Source organism: Mus pahari, chromosome 5, assembly GCF_900095145.1.
Source record: "Mus pahari chromosome 5, PAHARI_EIJ_v1.1, whole genome shotgun sequence".
Taxonomy (NCBI): Eukaryota; Metazoa; Chordata; class Mammalia; order Rodentia; family Muridae; genus Mus; species Mus pahari.
Genome location: NC_034594.1, coordinates 157,350,873 through 157,374,979, shown reverse-complemented (window position 1 = coordinate 157,374,979; position 24,107 = coordinate 157,350,873). Strand labels below are relative to the sequence as shown.

The 24,107-nt window shown below is 45.0% G+C and overlaps 2 protein-coding genes across 5 annotated transcripts in view; both read right to left on the bottom strand.

Moving 5' to 3' along the window:
* Eprs (glutamyl-prolyl-tRNA synthetase) overlaps positions 1 to 2,005 on the bottom strand; it is a 66,737-nt gene extending 64,732 nt beyond the window's left edge. For both annotated transcript variants that reach the window (XM_029538481.1, XM_021197312.2), the window contains exon 1: positions 1,803 to 2,005. In XM_029538481.1, coding sequence (XP_029394341.1) covers positions 1,803 to 1,848 — 46 coding nt within the window. In that variant the 5' untranslated portion in view covers positions 1,849 to 2,005. The remainder of the gene's footprint in view (positions 1 to 1,802) is intronic.
* An 8,215-nt stretch (positions 2,006 to 10,220) lies between these two features.
* The window catches only part of Bpnt1 (3'(2'), 5'-bisphosphate nucleotidase 1), a 27,684-nt gene continuing 13,797 nt past the window's right edge, over positions 10,221 to 24,107 (bottom strand). For 2 of the 3 annotated variants that reach the window (XM_021198741.2, XM_029539381.1), the window contains exons 4-10: positions 21,882 to 21,989; positions 20,903 to 20,951; positions 18,644 to 18,735; positions 17,609 to 17,653; positions 15,014 to 15,211; positions 13,297 to 13,402; positions 10,221 to 10,835 (exon numbers count right to left, since the gene is read on the bottom strand). In XM_021198741.2, coding sequence (XP_021054400.1) covers positions 10,687 to 10,835; positions 13,297 to 13,402; positions 15,014 to 15,211; positions 17,609 to 17,653; positions 18,644 to 18,735; positions 20,903 to 20,951; positions 21,882 to 21,989 — 747 coding nt within the window. In that variant the 3' untranslated portion in view covers positions 10,221 to 10,686. The remainder of the gene's footprint in view (positions 10,836 to 13,296; positions 13,403 to 15,013; positions 15,212 to 17,608; positions 17,654 to 18,643; positions 18,736 to 20,902; positions 20,952 to 21,881; positions 21,990 to 24,107) is intronic. The other variant, XM_021198742.2, reaches the window with a different exon arrangement.

Genomic DNA, 24,107 nt, shown 5'->3' with positions numbered 1-24,107 from the left:
AGCACCAAATAAGCTCTGTGTTCTTAAGTAGGATGGGGAAAGTTCTATGTGTGAGTTTGAAAGTATTTTAGCACACACACACACACACACACACTCACAAAATGACATGTTAAAGCCATAAAATCTTCACAATGTGATGTTTTTTCTAAATATTAATCCAATTTTATTACTTAAGGAGTAATAAAAATAAAAAAATAAAAAAAGAACAATAAAAAATAAAAATAAGAGAAAGAGGTGCAAGCAGAAAAATAATATACATTCTCTAACTGGCTTAGAGTTCAAAATGCAAACCAAATTTAAGACTGTTTTCCAGGGCTGGTGCTATGGCTCAGTGGGTAAGAGCACCCGACTGCTCTTCTGAAGGTCCGGAGTTCAAATCCCAGCAACCACATGGTGGCTCACAACCATCCATAACAAGATCTGACACCCTCTTCTGGAGTGTACTTACATATAATAAATAAATAAATCTAAAAAAAAAAAAAAAAAAAAAAAAAAGAGACTGTTTTCCAGAATACCAGCAGAATTTGGTTCTGAGTTTTAAGGATACAAACCTCATGGACCCCAGCAGTGATTTTTAAGACAGTTTTTACAAAAACAAAAAACCTCACATACACACACCACCCCTCTGAAAAAAAAAAACCTATAGTTTCGCTATGTACTGAACATCTAAAATGTGAAAAAAGCTTTTCCTGTAGTCTCACTGAATTCTGGCAACCAGAGCTGGAGAGATTTCCTCCTTCCTGAAAGAGTAAAACAAATCAAGGAACCTTGACTGCAATCCGCAGCCAGGACAGAACTCAGGTCTCTATCTAGTGCCATTTCAAACCAAGAATCACATCTACTTCTTTCAGGGCTCATGGATTTGTTGTGAGGTTAGAATACAGGGACTGGAACTAACATGCTAAAAGTTATTATTTAAAAAAAAAATCCCAAGTGATTACTACAGTCTATTTTTAGGGCTGGTGAGTGTGGCTCAACAGTCAAGTGCTTGCCTACAATGCAAGCTCCCTGAGCTGTATCCCAGCGCATTAATACATAAATGTCTTTCCACTCCAATAGGCGCAGACTGCTGTCAAAGTTGAGGTTGCAAGAAATTTCATCAGCCCCACATGGCCAATTGCATTCAAGGGGCTGACTTTTTGAATATTAGAAAGTACTTCCAAGTCTACACGGTAAAATGATTTTGTGTTGTTTCCCAAAGTAATGAAAAGGCAGAAATCTTAAACTATCTAGCAATAGCGTTAGCCACTTTGAAAAATCAACTCCGAATGGAACGTAAGATGACGTTTACTCAGGCTTGTACTATGTCCACGGGGTGTGTAGTAAAACAGCCAGTCGCAGTCAGTCCGCAGCGTTCCTACCGCTTCCCGTAATTACAGCCTTCGAGCACAAGCCAATGCAGCCTCAGGAAAAACCCCAAGTGCTGACGGGAGAGTCTACCTTGCTCCCTTTAACTCGACAACCTAAGGGAAAGTGGGGCAAGTGAATTCCGATCTCCTCGGAGAGGCGGGGAAGGGGCGGGAGGTTCCTCGACCGCGTTGAAAGGACGCGTCGAGAAGCCGCTGGGGACCCTGGCAGAGTGGCATCCTAAGAAGTCTCGCGTCCCCCCACTCCCGGGACGGCGGGCCTCGGGAGACGGCGTCCCGAGCGGACAGAGGCCGGGGCCACGCGGAGCTGGGCTCCCCGCACAGCAGGGCAAGACCGTCCGTCCCGGGCCGTGAGGCTCGCCCCGCGTGACCGCCACGGCACCGGCCCCACACCCTCGGGCTGATGCAACCAGCGCGGGTCGGCGGCGCCCTTACCCAGCGGAGGGTTTCCGGCGTTCACCGTGAGGCACAGCGCCGCCATCTCCCAGGAGCCGCGGTCTAGTCGTCGGGCTGCCTTCCTCGCGGCGAGGGTTCAGGTGGAAGCGAGGAGATGCAACGTGTGCGCGCGACCCAAGGCACCGCAGCCCTGACTCCTCCCCACGGGCCGCGACCGCCGCTGTCCCTGCGCTCGCTACGGCACGTCATAAATATGCGCCCGCCAAGGCAGCCTTCGCTCCGCCCCACTCCACGCGCCACGACTGCAGAGGTCGAGGCAGGCTACTCTATGCGTCATCGCCGCGCGCCCACGACATCTAAGCCTCTCGTCTGTCCCCGGCCCGCGGACACTGACGTCGGGCGAACGCCATTGAACGTAATCGCGGTGCGCCGGCTCCGCCTTCAACCTCACGCTCCAGTTGCCTCTTGGCGGCAGGTCCGGGCACCTGTGAGGTGCCACTCCGCTGTGGAAAAGGAACAGCCATTAAGACCCATCGGAAAGTGAGGGGAGCAGGCGGACGATGACCAGTCCATTCTGGGGCAGGAGCACACACATGCACAAAGTCGACGAGCTACACTGGGGATAGGGGAGCTTCCCTTTCTTCCATTTTTCTCTAAAAGGAAATATTTTCAGGATTATTTAGTGTGGTGCACGTCCCAACATCTGGGAGGCAAGAAGCAGCGGTGGCGCACGCCTTTAATCCCAGCACTTGGGAGGCAGAGGCAGACGGATTTCTGAGTTCGAGGCCAGCCTGGTCTACAGAGTGAGTTCCAGGACAGCCATGGCTACACAGAGACACCCTGTCTCGAAAAAAAACCAAAAAAACNAAAAAAAAAAACTAAAAACAAATAAATAATAAAAAGAAATACAGAAAGCTATGGGGACAGAGAGAAAAAGAACCTGCTTGCTGGGCCTCATGCCCCTGAGAATCAAGATTTCCAGTTGTTACTATCTGTAGTGAAGCCTGCTTGACAATGTGTGGGGTTTTTGTTTGTTTGTTTTAGAGAGAAGCATCTTCAAATGAGAGGGTTAATAATAATTCAGGCTTGAGGCCTACACGTATGTGAGCTTAAGGATGGTCTGTGAACCTCACAATAGTTAACTTGTGTTCACAGTGGAAACAAAAGAACAATTCAGGAACAGCCCGTGACCAAATTCTGTAATAACCTTTAAAAGTAGTAACGTCAGTGTCCTTGCTAAGGCCATGAAGTGTGACTGTGGTATGCGTCCTCTTTGGAGCACCTGTCAACTCCCATGCTTAAATTAAAAAAAAAAAAAAAAAAAAATTCACACAGTAAACTCCAACTCTGAGTCATAGTGGCTTCCTCTGAGGAGGTCTTCAGACTGCCAACAGCAGTTATAGGCTTTGTCACCTGGTGATAACAGGATTAAGGTCATCTTTGGCCTCATAGAGTTCTAGGTCTTGCCTCAAAGAACTTTAAAAAAAAAGTACTATAAAAAAAGATTATAAAGAGTAACTGGTGCTAGGTATACATTCCAATGGTAGAGCACTTAGCATACATGGAAACAAGGAAACGAACAAACTCCGAAGAGTCCTTTGTAAGCCAGGAGTGGTAACCTGTTATCCTAGCACTTGGTGTCTGAGGCAAAGGGTTGCCAGGAGTTCCATTCAAAGCCATCCTGAGCTACTCAGTAAACACTATATTAAAGTTGTTTTTTTTTTTTTAATAGAGTTCTTTAGTTATTTCAGATCAATCCTCGTGATAGATAGATATGGAGATTCTGCCTCAGACGATCAAACCAACAATAAGTATAATAATGGTTAAAAGACTTTACAAGGATTTCAAGAAAGACTTCAGGCTGGGCGTGGTGGCACACACCTTTAATCCCAGCACTTGGGAGGCAGAGGCAGGCGGATTTCTGAGTTCGAGGCCAGCCTGGTCTGCAGAGTGAGTTCCAGGACAGCCAGGGATGCACAGAGAAACCCTGTCTCGAAAAACAAAACAAAACAAAACAAAAAAAAAAAGACTTCAGGACTCAGTGTTTAGTATCTCAAGAACAGAAGAGCCTTGGCTAGATTGCTCAGATGCAAAACGAAAAGCACACTGCTGCCCTAATTTGTCCTGTTTCTGGGTGTACTAAGTAGGCATCTTTCAGGGGGGTTTCTAATCCAAATTCTCTGTGATGCATGTGTTTGCCCAGCGCATTTTCCAAAAGTTTTCAGAAGCAGTACATATTTACCCTTACCTTCCACCAGCCTCAGGAATGTGTCAGTGTTTTCATGTAACTGTAGGGTAGCTATTTCTTTGGGTCCCTGCCTCTGAACCAGCATTTATACACAGCCGTTTTACAATGGAATGAAAGAAGGCACCAGCCAGTGCACTTAATGCCATTCTGTTCTTCTCTAACTCAATCCCCTACCCCTAGTCATACTCTTCTCTAATTACCTTGGATTCCAGAAATGACAAGACCAGTCTATCAACACCTTTATGAAAAGGGACCAAACTACTCCCAAACTACTCCCAGCCTCAATTCATCCCACCCGTTCCTTTTGAGAGTACAGCCTGGAGCAAAAGCAGTCATCACACAGCAACAATGTTATATCTCCCTGATATCAGCAATGACTTTAGGAATTCCTCACAGAACCAGACTTGAGATCGTGATCAATCTGAGCACTGGTTTGACTCAGGTGGCTGCTTCATCAGTTATTCACACCCCATTCTCTCAGCTGTTTCCCTGATCTATAAAATCTCAACATTCCTTTTAGTCCTTTCAAGACGTTAGAAATTCTGGCCAAAGACAGAGACTAATTAAATAAAATTACAGGATTCTATTATTTTGGACTGAGTTCCAGTACTAGATCCTAGTAGACCTGGCTGAAAGTACAAAGTCATTTCTGCTAAAGTACCCTGTCAGATATTAAAGGAACCAGTTTATCTGACCTAAGAGATCAGAAGTGGCTAACTGCCAAATTTCTCAAACAGGCCGATTTGGATTTGTCTGGTCCTGAAGTTCTGGGTTTAATACTTATGAAGAGACATCTGAAATAAGCGGATGTTAATTCGTTACTTACTTTTCTCTTGTTCATGCTCTCGCCTTACAAACTGCTAGAATATCGGGCCTGTGTAACACATGCTTGTCTCCACAGATAGCCCAGGCTCACCTGGAACCTGAGATGCTGTCAATTCAGCCTGAGTGCTGTGAAGACAGACCATGCTCATCTTCATTTAATTCTAAACCGTAAAGAAGTACTTAGCCCACCCCAATCTTACTTACTTCTCATATACATTTTACTGTAGCTATAGTGGCTTGCTTGTGTCTTCTTTCTCTTAAGAGATGTGCTTGCAATTCCCACAGGAAACCTTAGCACAAAGCGTGGCTGAACCCCTGCCTTGTTGTTTGGCCATCACTCCCTTAGGGGAAGAATACTTCCTAGAGGAAACTCCCTTCTAGCCTGCCCACTTCACTTGCTTTCTAGCACCTTCCAGCCTCACGCATTCATTCAACAGAACTTTACACAATTTGAAATTCCTTGCAAAGGAACAGACTTCCAATGAGTGCTATGCCCACTGCTGAGAATGGATGGCATCTGGTATCTCTATGAAGTGGCTAACCTACAGTGAATGCTGCATTAATATTTGTTGGGTATGGGCTGGTGAGATGGCTCAGTGGATAAGAGTACCCGACTGCTCTTCCAAAGGTGCAGAGTTCAAATCCCAGCAACCACATCGTGGCTCACAACCATCCTTAACAAGATCTGACTCCCTCTTCTGGAGTGTCTGAAGACAGCTACAGTGTACTTACATGTAATAAATAAACAAATCTTAAAAAAATATTTGTTGGGTATGCATAGTCTTCTGAGGAGACATGAAATGGTTGAGCATGGATGTGGTATGGATGCTGGGCAAGGAAGATTCCAAGACATTAAGAGTGTCATATACCTTTAAGGAGCCTCAAGATTATTCTAAAGCAAAAGCAAAGCCAAGCAGACTTTGAATATGGGAGAACTTGATTTTTTAAAATTTATTTTTATGTGTATGAGTGTTTTTCCTGCATGTATGTCTGAGTGCCATATGTGTGCCTAGCACCTGCAGAAGCCAGAAGAGGGCATTTGATTCCCTGGACTTGGAGCTACACACAGCAGGGAAATGCCATGTAGTGCTTGAAATCAAACCCTGGTCCTCTGGAAGCACAGCCAGTGTTCTTTGCCACTGAGCCATTACTCCAGCCCCCAGACTTGGTTTTTAACAAAGGCTCTGGAGGTGATGTGACAGATGGATTATAGATGACTTATAGCCAGGCAGAGAGCAGTCAGAAAGCTACTGCTGTGACTTAATGAAACAATGATGGGAAAAGGTGTCCAAGTAAAGGGAGAGGCAGGAAAAATGGAGCCCCTCGCCCAGCAGGTATCTCTTCTGGATGAGTCTGATTTTCATGCTAGAGCCTGCAGAAAATGGGTTATGTCACAAAAATGAGGCATTCCCCAATCCTGTATCTGAAGCCCTGATGCACGCTAGGGAAATCACCACTGAGCTACAGCCCCAAACTTTAAAATTTTTAATTAAGGGGTGGGGATGTGGAATGGCTCAGCAGTCAAGAACAGTGGCTGCTCTCACAGAGGATTCTGGTTTGATTCCTGGATACTACATGGTGGCTCACAAACATATTACTCAGATTGCAGGGTGTCTTAGTTAAAAGTTCTGTTGCTATAATAAAACACTGTGATCAAAAGCAACTTGGGGGGTGGGGTAGGCTTATTTTATCTCACACTTCCAGATAACAGTCCATCACTGAAGGAGAGTAGGAACAGAGACTCAAGCAGGAACCTGGAGGCAGGAACCTGATATAGAAGCCGTGGAGGGGTGCTGCTTACTGGGTTGCTCTTCAGGGCTTGCTCAGCCTGTTTTCTTATAGTACCCAGGACCACCATCTCAGGAATGGCACTGAACACAGAGCTGGGCCCTTCCACGTCAATCACCAGTCAAGAAAATGCACCACAGGCCAATCTGGTGGGAGCATTTTCTTGATAGAGTGTCTCTTTTCTAAAATGATTCTAGCTTCTGTTAAATTGACATAAAACTAGGAAGCACATGGAGAGAATCTCATACTTTCTCTGGCCCTTGCAGGCACTAGATGCACATACATGCGTACAGATATACATGCTGGCAAAATACCAGCAAACATAAATAAGAAGAGCACTTGCTGTTGCCAGGGTTACTTCAGACAGCTCACCACCATCTCTAACTCCAGCATCCTCTTCAGGCCTCCAGGGCATTGGCCTCACACATACAAACCACACATATATACATAATTTAAAATAAAAAAAAAACCCAACTTTTAAATTTATATTTCTCTGTGTGTAACCCTGGAGGTTTAAGAGGGCAAACCAGTTTCCTGGAGCTGGAGTTACAGGTGGATGTGAGTCAACTGGTGTGTGCTGGGAAGTGAACTACAGATCTCAGCAAGACCAGCAAGTATTTTTTATCACTGAGCCATCCTCACAGCTCCCAGATTTTTAAAGACTAAGTTTATTTCACTATTCATAGAACTGTATTCCAGCAAGAAAGAAAATGAATGAAAACAAAATAGATTGAAGCGGTGATGTTCATATGTGTTGGAGTAACAAAACATGTGGTTTTGTCAAATTAGAGTGGGAGTAAGACATAAGGACTGTTTAGAAACAAATTGGGGGAGGGGAGACTATAAGACATCAAAGTAGGCCTTAAGAGTGGAGGTCTAGCTTGTCAGAGTTTTGTTGTATGCTTGAGACAGGTTCTTACAATGTAGCAAAAGTGGGCCTCAGTATCAGGATCCTCCTGCCTCAGCCTCTGGTATACCAAGATTACAAATGTGTACCACCATACTAGGCTTAGAGTTTGAGCATTTTAATCCAAATACATATTTTGTATTTATTGTTGATAGTTTCAGACAGGATGTTATTGTTGCCAGAGTTAGTCTCACAGATTCTGCAGCACCCTAAGTCAAGCATAAGCTACTGAGATTTCGTTGAGATTTACATTTGTATGTCTGGGCACAGACCTTATGTGAAGTCATTTATTTGGAGGTATCAGATAATCTACTGAGAAAGTGGAGAGCCTGGAGTACAACCAGCCAACAGTGACATCTGAGGGAAGGAAGACAAGGAGAGAGCTAAATGACTGAGGGCAAGCAGCTAGAAGGGAGAGAAAGAAAATCAGGAGGGTTACAAGAGCTACGAGAAGGAGTGGTCAAATCCATCAAAGCCACAGACATGCCTTCCTGTTACTAGATCCTGACAGTCCTGTAAAAAAGCCCTACGATACAGTAATTATCCCAAGAACAACATAAAATGTAATTACTTTTAATTTTTGTGTATGTATGCATGCCTGCATAAGTTATGTGTGACATGTGTGCAGGTGCCTTAAGGGGAGGGGTGTCAAACCCCCTGAAACTGGAGTCACAGGAGATAGCGAGCTGCCTGTTAATGTGTTCTGGGAACCAAATCCAGATCCTCTCAAGAGCAATAGGGACTCTTAACCACTGACCTATCTGTCCAGTCCCGCCCCCCTCCCCCTTTTTTAAAGAACAGTGTCTCCCTGTATTACTTAGGCTAGTCTTGAACTCTTCACCCCCCTGTATCCATTTCCTAAGCTATTGCAATCATAGGCAAAGTCATATGCCCAACATAGACTTACTTTTTTTTTTTTTTTGGTTTAAAGATTTATTATTTTATGTATATGAGTACACTGTCACTCTCTTCAGACACACCAGAAGAGGGAGTCAGATCCCATTACAGATGGTTGTGAGCCACCATGTGGTTGTTGGGAATTGAACTCAGGACCTGTGGAAGAGCAGTCAGTGCTCTTAAACTGCTGAGCTACCTCTCCAGCCCCCAAAGCAGATTTCTTAAAGCAAAATCAACCAACCTACCAATCAATCAATCAGAATTAGTGCTTTGAAAAAAAATTCTCAGGTGAATCTGTCATGCAGTTGTTTTGGGAACTGCTGCTCTAGTAATTAAACCCAGGGGACCTTAAACATTGTGAGCGTGTATTCTACTTGCTTCATCTAAAGGAACAGACAGAGACCAAAACAGTTAAAAAAAAAAAAAAAAAAAAAGCCATGAGGGGAGGATATAGCTTAGTTGGTAGAGCATTGGACTGGTATGTAAAATGCCCTGGATTCAATATCCACAACTGGAAAAATGTGAAAAAAATTATAAAACATTAGACTAGGAGGGTGTATTAGGGCTTGTGTTAAGGATTAGAAGTCAGAGGTCAGGGAGAATCAGGGTCAAACATGACCTCTACACTCATGAGCTTACAGCACCTGAGTTGCCTAAGACCCCAAAGACCAAGATCAAGTCAGCTTGGCAGGGGAGGGGCACCCACCACTATCTCATGGGCTACTGACATCGATGGCATCTGTGGGGGTGAAAGCTAGCTTTTTTTAAGGGTGCAGCTTCTGATAGGCCGACTACACTCCAGCGGATGGCCACTTACCAGAGTACATGAACAGCATAAACTAGACTTGGTAGTTATTTTAAGAAAAGGAAAAGAGGTTGTGAAGTGGTGAGAGGTGGAGTGGATCTGGGAGAAGTTACAGGAAGAGTGTGAATGTGGTTGTGGGAAGGAATGGCGATTATGATCAAAACAGACTTTTGCCTGAATGAAATACCCAAAGATTCATGAACATTACATTTAAAGACTCTTGTGTTGCTGTGACAAGTGCCAGAGGGAAAGATTTCAAGAAGGTTAGGGGTGGGGCTGCCAGGAGGGATGGTAGATAAAGCAGCTCACCTTACAGCAACCAGACAGCAGAAACAGAACCCATGCCACTTGGCTTTCTCTGTCTCCTTTCATTCCATCCAGGCTCCAGCGTAGGGGATGGTGCCGCCTACACTTGCAGCTCAGCTCATCCTTCCTGGGAACCCTGTTTCCTGATGTAGGTAGGGCTTCTCAGACAATCAAGTTGACTGTACATTCTCTCAGGGGAAGTAATTAAGGCAATTACCCAGTTTTCCATTATAGATTTTAATAACAAGAGAATAAATTAATCCTCACAGTATTTATAATTTTCAAATACCTTTGGAAAAAAATCTGATACATAATATGAAAAGATAGGACTATGTATTTTAGAGAAACTTTTCCCATAAATCAACATAAATAATATTATTATATGCATTCTTACTTGGAATCAGAAAAGATTCTGTGCCCTGAAGTAATCTGGTTTATCAGCAGGAATGTTGATTGCACAAATGACCTGGACAGTCATTTGAAACTAACCCTTTTTCATTTCTTCACTTAAAAATAGTAACATGTAAGCCAGGTATGGTGGGGCAAGCCCTTAATCCCTGCACTCAGGAGGCAGAGGCAGGGGAATCATTGAGTGCAAGGCCAACTTTGTTCTATAGAGTGAGTTCTACACAGAGAAACCGTCTCAAAAAAACCAAAACAAAAAACCAAAAAACAAAACCAAAAAAACAAAACAAAACCCACAAACAAGCAAACAAACAAAAAGCCCAAACAACAAGAGCAAAAAAACTCAAAACAGCGGGACTAGTTAGCTAATTAGTAAAACTAAATTCCTTTCTTGTTTTTCTTCTTTGTGTTTAGGCTTTGTGTCTTGCTATGTAATGGAGGCTAGTCTAAAGGCCCTAGGCTCAAGCAATCCTCTGACTCAACCACTGGAATAGCTATGACTATTTTAAGTGCCACCACACCTGGCTAATTTTTTTTTAGGCAGGAGAAATGACAATCGTATTATATACTTAAGTCTTAAGTATATTAGACGATGTGAAGAAAATTCTTTAATTCCATCTTCTATCCCTAACTACTAATAAATCGCTGATCAATGATAAATGCTCCAATTGTTCAATTAGTTAATCAGTTCTAAGATGTGTTCCTTTGAATCAAGGCCTCTGGGTAAGTAAGTGAGACCCCTTTAGGGAATGAGCGCACTTTTGACCGACTCTGGAACATGGCTTGCGTAGTACTCGTAGTTCCGCAGTGCAGCCAGGACTCCTGCAGAGTTCATGTGTTTCACCTCCTTGTTGTACTGCAGGGCATTCCCGTGGATGTCTGTCAACTTCCCTGCAGAAGAACATCACACAGTCAGTGGACAGTTGGATCAGGATGTTTCGAGGGTTCTTCTTTGGGGGACAGGATGGAAAGAACTGAACCCCAGGGCTCACACTAAGCACAGGTTTTACTACTGAACTATGTCCTAAGCCACTCTATTCTTAAATGAGTTTGTAGAATGTTTATGCAGGGGATTGAACCTATTTCGTGCATACCAGGCAAGCACTCTACCATGGAGCTATGTCCCCAGCCTTCTTTTTCTGTTTTTATTTCTAAGTTGTCCAGGCTTGACTTAGATCTCACTGTACACTCTAACGCCCTGGCTGACTTGGAATTTACCTGGGAGGTTACTATTGAACTTGCAGTGATCTTGCTTGTACCTCAGGAAATCTAGATCACAGGCCTATTCCACCCCAATATCCTTGTGATTTCCTCAGTCTTTAGAACTAGAGATTGAAGTCAGTGCCTGTGGTACACCAAATGTGAGCCCTACCACTGAGCCCTGTGCTGTCAAGTCTGTATGTCTTTCTTATTTTATTTTTAAATTAATTTATTACTAGTGGTGGTGGTACAGGCTTTTAACCCCAGCACGTGAAAGGCAGAGGCAGGAGGAACTCTGAGTTCGAGGCCAGGCTGGTCTACAGAGTGAGTTCCAGGATAGCAGGGCTACACAGAGAAACACTGTCCTAAAAAAAAAAAAAGCCGGGCGTGATGGCGCACGCCTTTAATCCCAGCACTTGGGAGGCAGAGGCAGGCGGAATTCTGAGTTTGAGACCAGCCTGGTCTACAGAGTGAGTTCCAGGACAGCCAGGGATGCACAGAGAAACCCTGTCTCGAAAAACAAAAAAAAAAAAAGGAAAAAAAAAAAAAGAAATCCTGTCTTGAAAAAACAAAATAAACCAACCAACCAATAAAATCCCAAAAACAAACAAACAAAATAGATTTATTTATTGAGTTATAGTTAGGAAAAAAAATGAAGATTTATTTTATGTATATAGGTTTTTCCCTGCACGTGTGTATTGTGGAACACATGAGTGCCTAGGGCTCTTAGAAGTCAGATGAGAGCACCAGATCCACTAGAACTGGAATTACAGATGGTCGTGAACCACTATGTGGATGCTGGGGAGAGAACCTGAGTCCTCTGTAAGAACAGTTATTCTCTTAACTACTGAGCCACCTCTCTAGCCACACAGTTAAATTTCTTGGTATCAACTTCTCTTATTATAAAGGTATACTTTCCAGAATGTCGTCTGTCTATCCTAGTCAGGGTTACTACAGTTATGACAAAATAAGAAGACCAAATGCAACTTGGGGAGGAAAGGGTTTGTTTGGCTTATTTATCCTCAACCACAGTTCACTGAGAAAAGACAAGGTGGGAACTCAAACCAAGCAGAAACCTCTGGAGGCAGGACCTGATGCAGAGGTGATGGAGGATGCTGCTCAGCCTGCTTATAGAACCCAGGACCACTATCGAGGGTGGAGCTACCCACGATGGACTGGGCCTTCTCCCATCACTAATTAAGAAAATGCCCCACAGGCTTGCTTATAGCCCAATCTTACAGAGGCATTTTCTCCACTGAGATCCCCTTCTCCCAGATGACCCCGCTTGTGTCAAGATAACACAGACCTCGGGCCTCACACACGCTGGCCAGGAGCTGACCTCTGAGCTGTAACCCTAGCCCATCACCTGTTTTCTAATTTTTAAAGTTGTCTTTTAAAAATGAATCTCTCTCTATATCTCTCTTCCTCCCTCCCCCCCCCCATTTGTATGTACACACATCTGTGCCAGCAAAAGTCAGAAGAGGGCATTTCAAAGCTAGAGCTACAGGTAATTGTAAATCACTAGACAGGAGACGCTGGGAACTGAATTCATGTTCTCTGGAAAATGCTCTGAATTTCTGAGCCTGGCTTTCACAATGAGCTCCAGGGCAGCCAGGGATAAAGTGAGACCTTGTCTTAATAAAACAAACAGCAAAAACATCAAAATAAGAATTAAAATAACTGTGTGAACATGAAAATCCGCTCTTCTCAAACAATATAAACTAAAGGAAATTACATTAGTTGAGAATGTCCTTGCTGAGGTGAGAATGGTGGGTTTGGATGGGATCACAGCCAGGCTGACCTCTGGTGTTTGCACAAGGAGTCTAGGTAAAGAATGCTAATTGAGGGCTGAAGAGATGGTTCAGCAACTGATCACAGTCATGGGCTTCTCTCTCAGAGCATGTGGGCTTGATTCTCAGTAACCACATGGAGGCTTACAACTGTCAGTGACTCAAGTTCTTGGTGATCTAACACCCTCTTCTAGCCAAGAGCACCAGGCAGGCATGTGGTACACATATATGTGCATGTATGTCTACATGTACAGACATACATGCAGAGAAAACACCCATACTCATAAAATGACAAAAAACAGTGCTGACACAGTGCCTGAGTACAAACAAAAGCCACTTTCTCCAAGATCAAATGAACTGACCTCCCACAGCATGCAAGATCACTTCCGGGGCACAAGTGTCCCACTTCTTACACCCAGGACTTGCAAACACATAAGCAGAAGCTCTGCCTTCAATCAGCTGGATAATCTGTAAGGTTAAAAATATCAGTTACCCCACCATGTAACAGCTGAGCTGCCCGAAAGAAAACCTGCTCGTGCCTATTAAAGATATTTCATCAATTCCTGTCAGACTTAGATCAAAGCCCTAAACAGGTTAAATGATACCAGTAATATAAGGAAATTAAACAGGTGCATAATAGTACACGGTATCTACAGGGGAGGAAACACAATCAAATAAGCCACAATCCATAGCCCAAGTGAGATCAAGCTTTCTTATTCTCCTGGGTTTTCTTAAGGACACAAATACTCACTACTGGACAAGTACTTCTTTTAAATTTCTAAAAACAACTGACCAATAGGTAGTAATAGAGAAATATTCAACAGCACCACGGTGGGCAAGCCCAACACGTCCCTCCAGGGGCTTTGGACCCTGATCTACTGCTCTTCCCATACTCACTTATGAATCATTACTATTGACTAGTATTATTTGGTTTCTTTGAGACAGAGGCTCCTGTAGCCCATGCTGGGTCTCAAACTTGACTTTTAGCTAAGGCTAAGCTAGAGTTCCTGTTCCTCCTGTCCCCATCTCCCCAGCGTTAGGGCTGCAGGCACTTAGCACCACACTTGGCTGCCGTTTGCATCTAACTGCCTTACTGGTACTGTGAAGAATTGGACCATTTTGGAGGAGGCTATACTAGTACTCTGTGGGATGATGACAAGTCTCAACTGGCCACTTCGGTAGGCAACAGGAGAGGTATCGGAAAGATTAAGTTTATGTACGCAGGTAGGGCCAGGGTGATGGGGTGTACAGAAGGAAGGAGACTCAGTATCCAGCTGGTACAATTATGGAAATGGAGGTGTCACTCAAGCAGCATGTGGGGTGCCAGTGGAAGAAGGGTGAGCGCTCCATCTGGATGTGATGAGTTTGAAGGGCTGAGTGGTGTCCCCAGGATGACATCAAGACACCAGGATACAATGAGAGAAGGAGATCAAGGGTGTAGTAGGTCAAACTGTGTTCCATGATACTCTGAGCAGGCTGGAAGCCTGGCTGGAAGAATGGGGAGGAGCAGAGAGGGCAGAGGCAGGCCCATACTCAGCGCCTATAGAAGGACAGTCCAGAAAGAATCCGTGAGGGCTCTCGGGCACGCAGCTCCTTGGCAAGCAACGTGGTGTTCTCTCATCTGAATGAGACTGAGCCTTAAACACTTTCTTTTTCTTTTTTATGTTGGGTTCCAACCCAGTGTCTTGTTCATGCTAAATTCGTGTTGTACAACTGAGACATAACTTCAACCCCTTACCTTACATTTCTATAATTTTAAATGAGATGCCAGTAGCAAACTATGTATTACGTATCCTCTTTTCCATTTCCACTATACTTCCTCTGTGTGTGTGCTGGAGCTTAAACTCAGGGACTCAAACCTGCCACAAAGCTTTGTCCCAGCTTTTTGTAGTTCTTATTTGAGACAGTCTCACTAAGTTGCCCAGGCAGGCTCTAACCTTTGGTCCTCCTGCTTTGGCTTCCTGAGGAGCTGTGGTGACAGGCCTGTGCCACCAGGCTCAGTGTATTTCACCTTTTTATAAGCTCAGTATCTCATTCAATGACAGCATACTTCCGAGCAATGGCACTTCTTCTCTGTACCTTGTTTCCTGCTCCTCCCACTCGCAGCACGGCATCGGGGTTCATGGCCGAAATGCAGTCCGTGACCAGCTTGTTGCTATGGGATCTGGTGGTCGTGATAATGTGCTTGCCAGCAGGTGCTTCCTTCAGCTGAAACCCAAAAGCACCCAAACCCAGAACTCCCCAGATGGTCCTGCCCAGCACCGCGTCGGGTCCTGCCTGTGTGAGATGACAACAAGTCTCAGTCACTGGGGAAAGATGTCCGCCACAAAGGAACAGTCAGCCAGCTAGACTTAGCTGAAGTTACCAAGTTTGAAATATAGGACTTATTTTTAGTTTCAATAGTTAAAAACACACAACTGTATAAAATATAAGGGCAGTAGATAGACAAATAATTTGTCCTGACAGTACTCAGATTTTCCTCATTACCGCTTTGTTCAACAGTTTTAAAGAACTCCACAGGAAATTGACCTTCATAATTCGATTGCTGTTTGTTTTGGAGTCACCCACTGATCTGTCTGTTGAACTGAACATGGCCACTTCTAAAAAATAGCAAAGTTCCAGGAAGGGGAACTATGTACTGATCCCTACTTTCATTATTCAAGGGACACTAGGACCCGTGTTACCTAAGGAAGGCTGCACTTTGCTGAAGGCCATGGACAGTGGCCATGGGGCTAAGGCTTTAATGATAACTGCTCTGATAGAATGGCAGTGACAATATAATCTTAGAACCTGTGTTCTCTACTGTGCAGCTCAAAGACCTTTCAAGCACATTGCTAAATAAATATTTCATTTAGAAACATATTCTACTGTTTTGTAAAATTGATGCTAACACAACGAACTCAACCCAGAATCATCTTAGCCTGGGTGGTGCACAGTGAGGACAGGCGTGGGATTCACCTGACATGAATGTGTTAGAACCACACTAAGTTCTAAGTTCTTTATGCATTTATTAGTTCATCTGATCCTCAAAGCAACCCCGGAAGTAGATACCATTATCCTTAACAATGAGACTTGGAATCAGTTAACAAACGACTGCAGAGCCCAAGAAGCTCCTGTCCAAGTCCAGCTCATTTGTTCCGTTCTATTTCTGGAGTCATGGTCTCACTGTGCAGCCATGGCTGACCTGGAACCACAGAGACCAGGCTGGCCTCTAAGACATATTTTTCATTTATGTGTATGAGTGTTGGACTACATGTACTTTTGTGAACCGTATGTGCCTTGAACTCAAGTTCCAGATGGCTGTGAGCAGCCATGTGGGTGCTGGTAACCCAACCTGGGTCCTCTGCAAGAACCGCAAGTGCTCCCAGCTGCTGAGTCATCTCTGCAGTTCTGTGAAGCTGCTCTGCTTTTGCCCTGCATTGTTTTTGAGATGAGGGTCTCACTACACTGCCTGGGATGGCCTTGAAATGATTCTCCTGCCTCCACCTCCCAAGTAGGTAGAACCAAAGGTTAGTGCCACTGTGCTAATCAAAGCAGACACAGGGCACCCAGAGCCGACTTGTCCAAATGTTTTCAAAGTCATTGCTCCTTTGTCCTAGGGAAGTACACTGATGCTTGCAGGGTGAAACAGGTTTATGCTACAGGCTGTGTGCCCCAGGAGACAGAGTCTGGTGCAGGAGGATGGCTGGCAAGGAATACATATGGGATTCAGCATCTACAGAAGGCAACAGTGTGGGCAGAGGGGACATGGGCTGCAGTGAGCTAGGTGACAGCTCCTGCTGTGACTGTGAGGACTCTAGAGCTCAGGTAGCTAGCTCTCTGTGTGGGTCCAAGTCAGGAGGAAATGCCAGGCTTTTATACATCTGTACTTCTAGTTATGGGAAGCAGACTGGAATGGGAAGGCTCCTCATGGGGGGGGGGAGGCAATCTCTGAGAAGGCTGACTACTGACTGTGCCTCCTGCACTGGGACAACAGAGGAACCAAGACCAACGATTAGCTGCTTGGAATGTTAGTGTGCTTCCTCTCTTTCCTCCAGACTATACTGTAAACCTGCGGTCTGGAAAGTTCCCATGGGCTGCATGGGAGCTCTAGACGCCCATGAGGTTTTAATCAACACGAAGAAGGTGGAAGCAGGAGAATTCTGAGTTGAAGACAGTCTGGGCAGGCAGCACTCCACCGAGCTGAGCCACACCCCCAGCCTTCTTTTACATTTACTTTCTGATGGTCTCACTTAGTTGATGGCTGGTCTTGAGCTCATTCTGTTGCCCAGGACTCCCCTGAATTTACAAGGCTCTGGCCCCACCATCTTGAGTGCCTAATATGACAGCCTGCATCAGCAGGTTACTTAGTATCCTTTTCTTTAATATGTACAGCTATGTGGTGAGTATTACAGGAGCTGACACGTGCGAATCACAGTGAGTGCCTGGTAAACTACAGCTACGCTGCTGACTATGCATCACCAGCCTTAGACACCAGCAGCAGCCAACGTTCCCCTTCTACTTGGTGCAACACATGATAAGGCACACAGAGGGGAAAGAGGGTGAGCGAATACTGGGAGAAGGAAGAAGAGGCCCAGAGCAGGAGGAAATGAGCTGGTTCCCAGGACAGACTGGGTACCACCGCGCCTGCCTCTGCCTTCCCTAGCCCTGGAGGCAGCACTAGCTGTGTCTCACCTTGGCTTCATCCCCGTGCTCCCTGAGCGTCTCCTTTTCACTGTTCTGTGGAAAATGAATACAGATTTTCTAGTCTCGACATAAGGGATGAAAACCATTAACAATTCCTAAGTACTTACGTCTCTAGTTTAGATGAAAGGGACCATGCATACCTTTCCCTATGAATTAAATACCCTTCGTTTAAGGACTATTGTTAAAATTACAAACCTGCACCCAAGTATACTATTGTGCAGACAGCAGAGAACAGTATAAGGATTAACACTTGAGCACTTCAGTCTGACTCGCCTAACAGTGCAAAGCCACTCTGGGAAACCCCATGAAATCAATCAAATTCCTAACCATATAAGCAGCAGGTAACTAAATAAAGTTAGTTACACCTAAACAACTATGAATCAGACATTCAGGAGGGATAGCCCCCACTGTTTAGTTTTCCAAAGTTCATCAACTTCCACACTAATATGAAAACTCTAAATATTTTATTCAATATTTCTTTAAATTCCACTGATAGAGTCTTGCTCTGGGTTTGCTCCTCTCTTGCTTCTAAAGGAGACTCTGGTGCCTCTGAAGCACAGCAGAAAGTCAAAGCAGGCTGGAAGAGACAGGAAGAAGGGGAGGAGGCGACAAGCACCGCTGGCTGGCTGACTGGACTGATGGCTTCAGGCACTGCGTGCGGTTACTTGGGAGGAACATGGCTAGCAGCTCCTCTTTGCTGACGTGGTTTGCTTCTTCAAATGTGCTTCAAGAACTACCTGTAACCCCGATGACCATGCTAATCAAGAACCAAATGGGTAATTTCAGAACTACTGCAACTGAATTATAAATATATAACAGTTCGGTACACACAGTCTATTTACCCCCATCTATATTCCTGGCCCCAATCCCTTCAGAAAGCTCTAGTTTAAATAGGTGAACAGCAGCCTGGGAATCTGTACCCCGAGAAGCCTGTCCTCATGTGGCTGCTTGTGCAAATGGGCAAGATGACAACCGGACTGGATGGAGTTATGTATCTAACACTCGTGTCGTTGGGAGCAGTACCTGGTAGTTGTAATATGGCTGGTTGATGATGCCTGCGATGGCCTTTCCTTCATAAGCAATCCCAATGAGAACTGTTACATTGTCAAGAAGACCTATGAAGGGCAGAAGTCAGTCACTCTCCCAGGTTATTGTTTACCACCAGTACATCAAACAACAGCTGCTAGTCTCCCTCCCCTCCTCCTTGTCATCATCATTATGATCATGATCGTTGTTTTTGGTTTTTCCAGGCAGTTCCCCTGTGTAGCCCTGACTGTCCTGTAACTTGCTCTGTAAACCAGGCTGACCTCAAATTCAGAGATCCATCTGCCTCTGCCTCCCTAGTGCTGAGATTAAAGGTGTGTGCACCCCACCTCACTGCTAGTCATTTTTACAGTACGGGTAAGGGATTTGCAATGATTTACCCATGGACAACTCTACTTGCACCAGCTCTAAGAAAACTGGACAGGGACAGAAGTGGGGATTACGGCCACTAAACTAAAGAGATAACCACAACCACACTCTCCTTAGTAGTTTGCAAACCCATTAAAGCCACAGTGGCAAAGCCGTTACTAGACTCCTCTTGCTCCTTCTGTCCCATCCAGTATGCTCTGACCTGCTGGACCAGACTACTAACTACTAAGTTCTTCCCCAGACTAGAGACCAGCCATGGCACTGGATCATCCAGTGGTGATCTGTAGCATGTGACAGTGGTGATCTGTGGCATGTGACAGTGGTGATCTGTAGTGTGTGACAGTGGTGATCTGTAGTGTGTGATTGTGGTGATCTGTGGCATGTGACAGTGGTGATCTGTAGTGTGTGATAGCGGTGATCTGTGCCATGTGACAGTGGTGATCTGTNGGTGATCTGTGCCATGTGACAGTGGTGATCTGTGCCATGTGACAGTGGTGATCTGTGCCATGTGACAGTAGTGATCTGTAGCATGTGACAGTGGTGATCTGTAACATGCAGGATTCCCCATCCCCAAGCCAGTGGTTAATCAAAGCTCTAGGGTAGATTTCCTGTTTCCCAATGGGCTTCAGAGGTGTTTCCAGCACACACAGAGTACATGCACCTCTCTCTCTCTCTCTCTTACACAATTACACACACACACACACAGTATATATATACACCCCTTAGATTACATACACATGGGTTATACTCACAGACACACATATGTGTGCACACATGTGAACATACTGCCTCTTACACATCTTCACAGTACATATGCATACTGCACACATGCACCCTCACAGTATATATTTACATGCGCATCCTTCAGCCTCACAGTGCTCCTCTATCTCAGGCTGACCTCACAGTCTTCCTGCCTCAGCCTCACAAGTTCTCGATGCAGATCTTTATTTCAAAACTACAACTAGGGGCTGGTGAGATGGCTCAGTGGGTAAGAGCACCCGGCTGTTCTTCTGAAGGTCCAGAGTTCAAATCCCAGCAACCACATGGTGGCTCATAGCCATCTGTAACAAGATCTGACGCCCTCTTCTGGAGTGTCTGAAGATAGCTACAGTGTACTTACATATAATAAATGAATAAATCTTAAAGATTAAAAAAAAAAAAAACTACAACTAGGCTTTTAAAACCTGAAGTCTAAGCCGGCAGTGGTGGCGCACGTCTTTAATCCCAGCACTCGGGAGGCAGAGGCACGCGGATTTCTGAGTTGGAGGCCAGCCTGGTCTACAAAGTGAGTTCCAGGACAGCCAGGGCTACATAGAGAAACCCTGTCTCGGAAAATAAAAACAAACATACAAATAAAACCCGAAGTCCGGCTCTGAGACTGGGTTCTTCTGACTTATGTTTTTGCCTTGCTCTACCCCAGGCTGACCCAGGACTTGCCATGTATAGCACTCAAGATGGCCTCAAACTCAAAGCAGTCCCTCTGCCTCAGTGTGCTGAGATTGCAGGTGTGAGCTCTCTCACACAACTCTTCCTGACCTTTACACCTCTGGATTCAATTCGATGCTTTCTGGTTTTCTTACCCTGACAACCTCGGGTGAGGGGATGCTATGGGACCAGGACGTGGTGGAGCTTCTCTAGCTCAGTCAGACATGTTAGCACAGTCCCTCGGGAAGGAAAGTTTACAAGGCTGATTTCCCGGAAGGGGCCCCGGCTCTGGAGCTGGTAGAGTACGTGAGGAGCTGCCTGAAGATGTGCTCTTCTAGTGTATGACAACAGACAGAACACAGCAGCAACCTTTCATGTGACACAGCAACAGCACAATTGTGTGTCACAGCCTCAGTGTAGTACGTGTGGATGAGAGACACTGACCTTCAGTGTATTCCTTGGTACCATCTAAGGGGTCAACCCAAACCACGAGCTGCAAAATAAAATTGGGGGAAAAAAAGAGGCAATGTCCATATTAAGTATGCAACATTCAGAGAATTAAATAGACTAAAACCACCCCTTTTGAAGATGTTTGAACACATTATTATGGGTGGCTTAGGCTAACACCATCAGCTTTGTAACTGTCAACAAAGCTTCGCAGTCATGGAGTGAGTCCTTTACAGTAAACAGAGCCTGACTTAGGAACCCTGGCGAGTTTACAGTTCTTAGCTTGTAAATGTCCACTAAGCACAAAGTCATGCTCTAACTTCGCGCTAGATGGCGCTACAGGGAGAGGTTTCCACAAGGCACTGAGAACAGCTTGGACTGTCCTGGAACTCACTACACAGATGACGCTGGCCTTAAACTCACAGACCCACCTGCCTCTGCCTCTCAAGTGCTAGGACTATAGGTACGTGCCACCATGCTCGACTTGTGCACACTGACTAAGGACACTAGTTACAGTAACCTAGGAAATTGGAATGGCTTATAAACTGGGTGCTAGACTAAAGGAGAAATCCCTTTGGCTTAGGACTTAGCACGATTCAGAATATCCTCTCATATACAGAATATCATAATTCATATATTCTCAGCACAGTGGGTGGCTTCTGATATCATGTCTTGTTATCCTTTTATCCTTCTTCCCACAGAATGCTTTCTTAAAATCTACCGAAGAGCGAAGACTCTTATTAAACCTACTTTTAATAATGGTTTCAGAAGTCAGGAGATCTGCAGAAGGCAGAGAGCAGAGGGTTGGTCACACATCCATGTGCTCCCTGCTACCTCTGCTGGCTCTGGCAGACTCAGTGACTGGCTGCTCCTATTTTGTAACCACACACTTTCTGTCTTATGGACAAACTGTATTTCCTGCCCAGTGGCAGGAGCCCCGGACTAAGAGAGCACAAAGCACGCAGATGGACCTTACGTCTTCCTCCTTGATAGCACTATACTGCGATGGGCACGGCTGCTGCAAGATCTCCTCCCACTGCCCGTCTTCAATCAGCTCTTGATCCACTTCCTCAGGAGGCAGGTCCTAAAGCAGAGACAAGGTGACAGACAGTCCTAAAGCTGTTTGTTCCCACAAAGCATCATGTGGATATCTAACAGGATATGCAGCAACTGGATGCCTAGCCACTTCTGTTTGCCTCTAGTATTTAGAGCTTTTATGGAAAACCTAGTATAAGACTAGCAGGAGCCGGAAGAGATGAAGTGAGCAGCTAGGATTGGCCCAGGAGCTTCCATCCTGAGTTTGAAGTGTGAGCACCAGGAATGGCATCCTCACAGAAAGTCTCATAGTTGTGATGACAGCCTCACGGCTGGGTCCTAGCCACATTTCAACCCTGATTCCGGAATATCTAGAAGGAACCCCAAACCTTTTTCCTCATCTGTTCACCTAAAATTGTGAATAAATCCATTTTCCTTTACATATTTCTGTTTCCCCAATTTCCTTTGGAATGCTGGGAGGTTGAGGCAGTGGGATTGAGTTACACAAGGGGCCTGGGATACAGCTCAGTGGTCAGCAACTGCCCAGCATACACGAGACTCTGGGCATGACCTCCAGCACCAGAGGGGCAATGTGAGTGCAGAGAAGAAAGAGCATAAAAACAATAACAATAACAAAAACAAAAACCTTTTTATAGAGCCCTGTGTACTGGAAGTCCCAGCACTTGGTTGGATGAAGCAGGAAGAATTCAAGGCCAGCCTGGGCTATTAGGCCAGCCTGGGCTAAATAATGAGACCCTGCCAAACAAATATCAACATTAAAACTAGAAATGAGACAGGGCCATCGATTTGGTGTTTTAGTCTTAGCTAAAACAATAAAAACAAGATGGGAAAGGAATATAGATAGGAAATAAAGAAGTTGGTATGTTCCTGTCTACAGAGAATATGATGCTGTACATGGGAGACCCTACAGTCTCCACCAGAAAGCTTCTAGAATTACTAACACTTTCTGCAGTGTCAGGATACAAACATGACATGCTTTTTTATACCAATGGCAAACAAGCTGAAGAAGAAATCGGAAAAACAATCCCATTTATAGCAGCCTTAATAAACAAAATACCGGGGCTGGTGAGATGGCTCAGTGGGTAAGAGCACCCGACTGCTCTTCCGAAGGTCCAGAGTTCAAATCCCAGCAACCACATGGTGGCTTATAACCATCCGTAACAAGATCTGACTCACTCTTCTGGAGTGTCTGAAGACAGCTACAGTGTACTTACATATAATAAATAAATAAATCAAAAAAAAAAAAAAAAGAAATCTCTTCATGAGCAGATTTTTAAAAAAAAAAAAAATAAAAAAATAAATAAATAAACAAAATACCTCAGAGGAAACCCAAACAAGGAAGTGAAGAACCTCTACAATGAAACTTCAAAATCAGAGAAAATCCCAGGCCCAGTGGCACAAGCCTTAAACCCCAGCACTCAGGAGGCAGAGGCAGGCAGACCTCTGTGGGTTTGAGGCCAGCCTGGTCTACACACTGAGTTCCTGGACAGCCAAGACTATATAGTGAAACCCTGTCTCAAAAGACAAAAAACTCTAGAGCAAGAAATCAAGGCGGAGACTCATAGATGAAAGGTCTCCCTGCTCATGGATCGGTAGAATGAATGATGCAAAACACAGAAGGCCCAGGCAGCCAAAGAAACTCTGAGCCAAAATAACAATGCCAGAGGCATCCTCGTATCTGGTCTCAAATTATACTGCAGAACCAGGGCAGCAAAGGGCGCAGACTAGTGCCATACAGTTACATCCACCTGACTCTTGAAAAACACATCAAAAATACACGTAGGAAGAAGGAGCATCTCAAAGTGGTGCTGGGAAGACTGGATGTCTACACGTAGAAGAAGGAAACTCGATCCTTCTCTCCTGGCTTGAACAAGAATCAACTCCAGGAGCTGGAGAGAGGGCTAGGCGGTAAGAACAACAGCTGCTCTCCCTAGGACCCAGGTTTGCTCTCCAGCACCCACAGGCAGCTCACAAGCATCCTAACTCCAGTTCCAGGGCATTCGATGCCCTCTTCTGGGCACTGCAGGTAACTGGCTCACACGTGGAGCAGAGCTATCCAGGCAAGCAAGGCATCCATCCACACACACAGATCAGACACAGATACACACCCAGTCACACACAGAGATCAGGCACAGATACACACCCA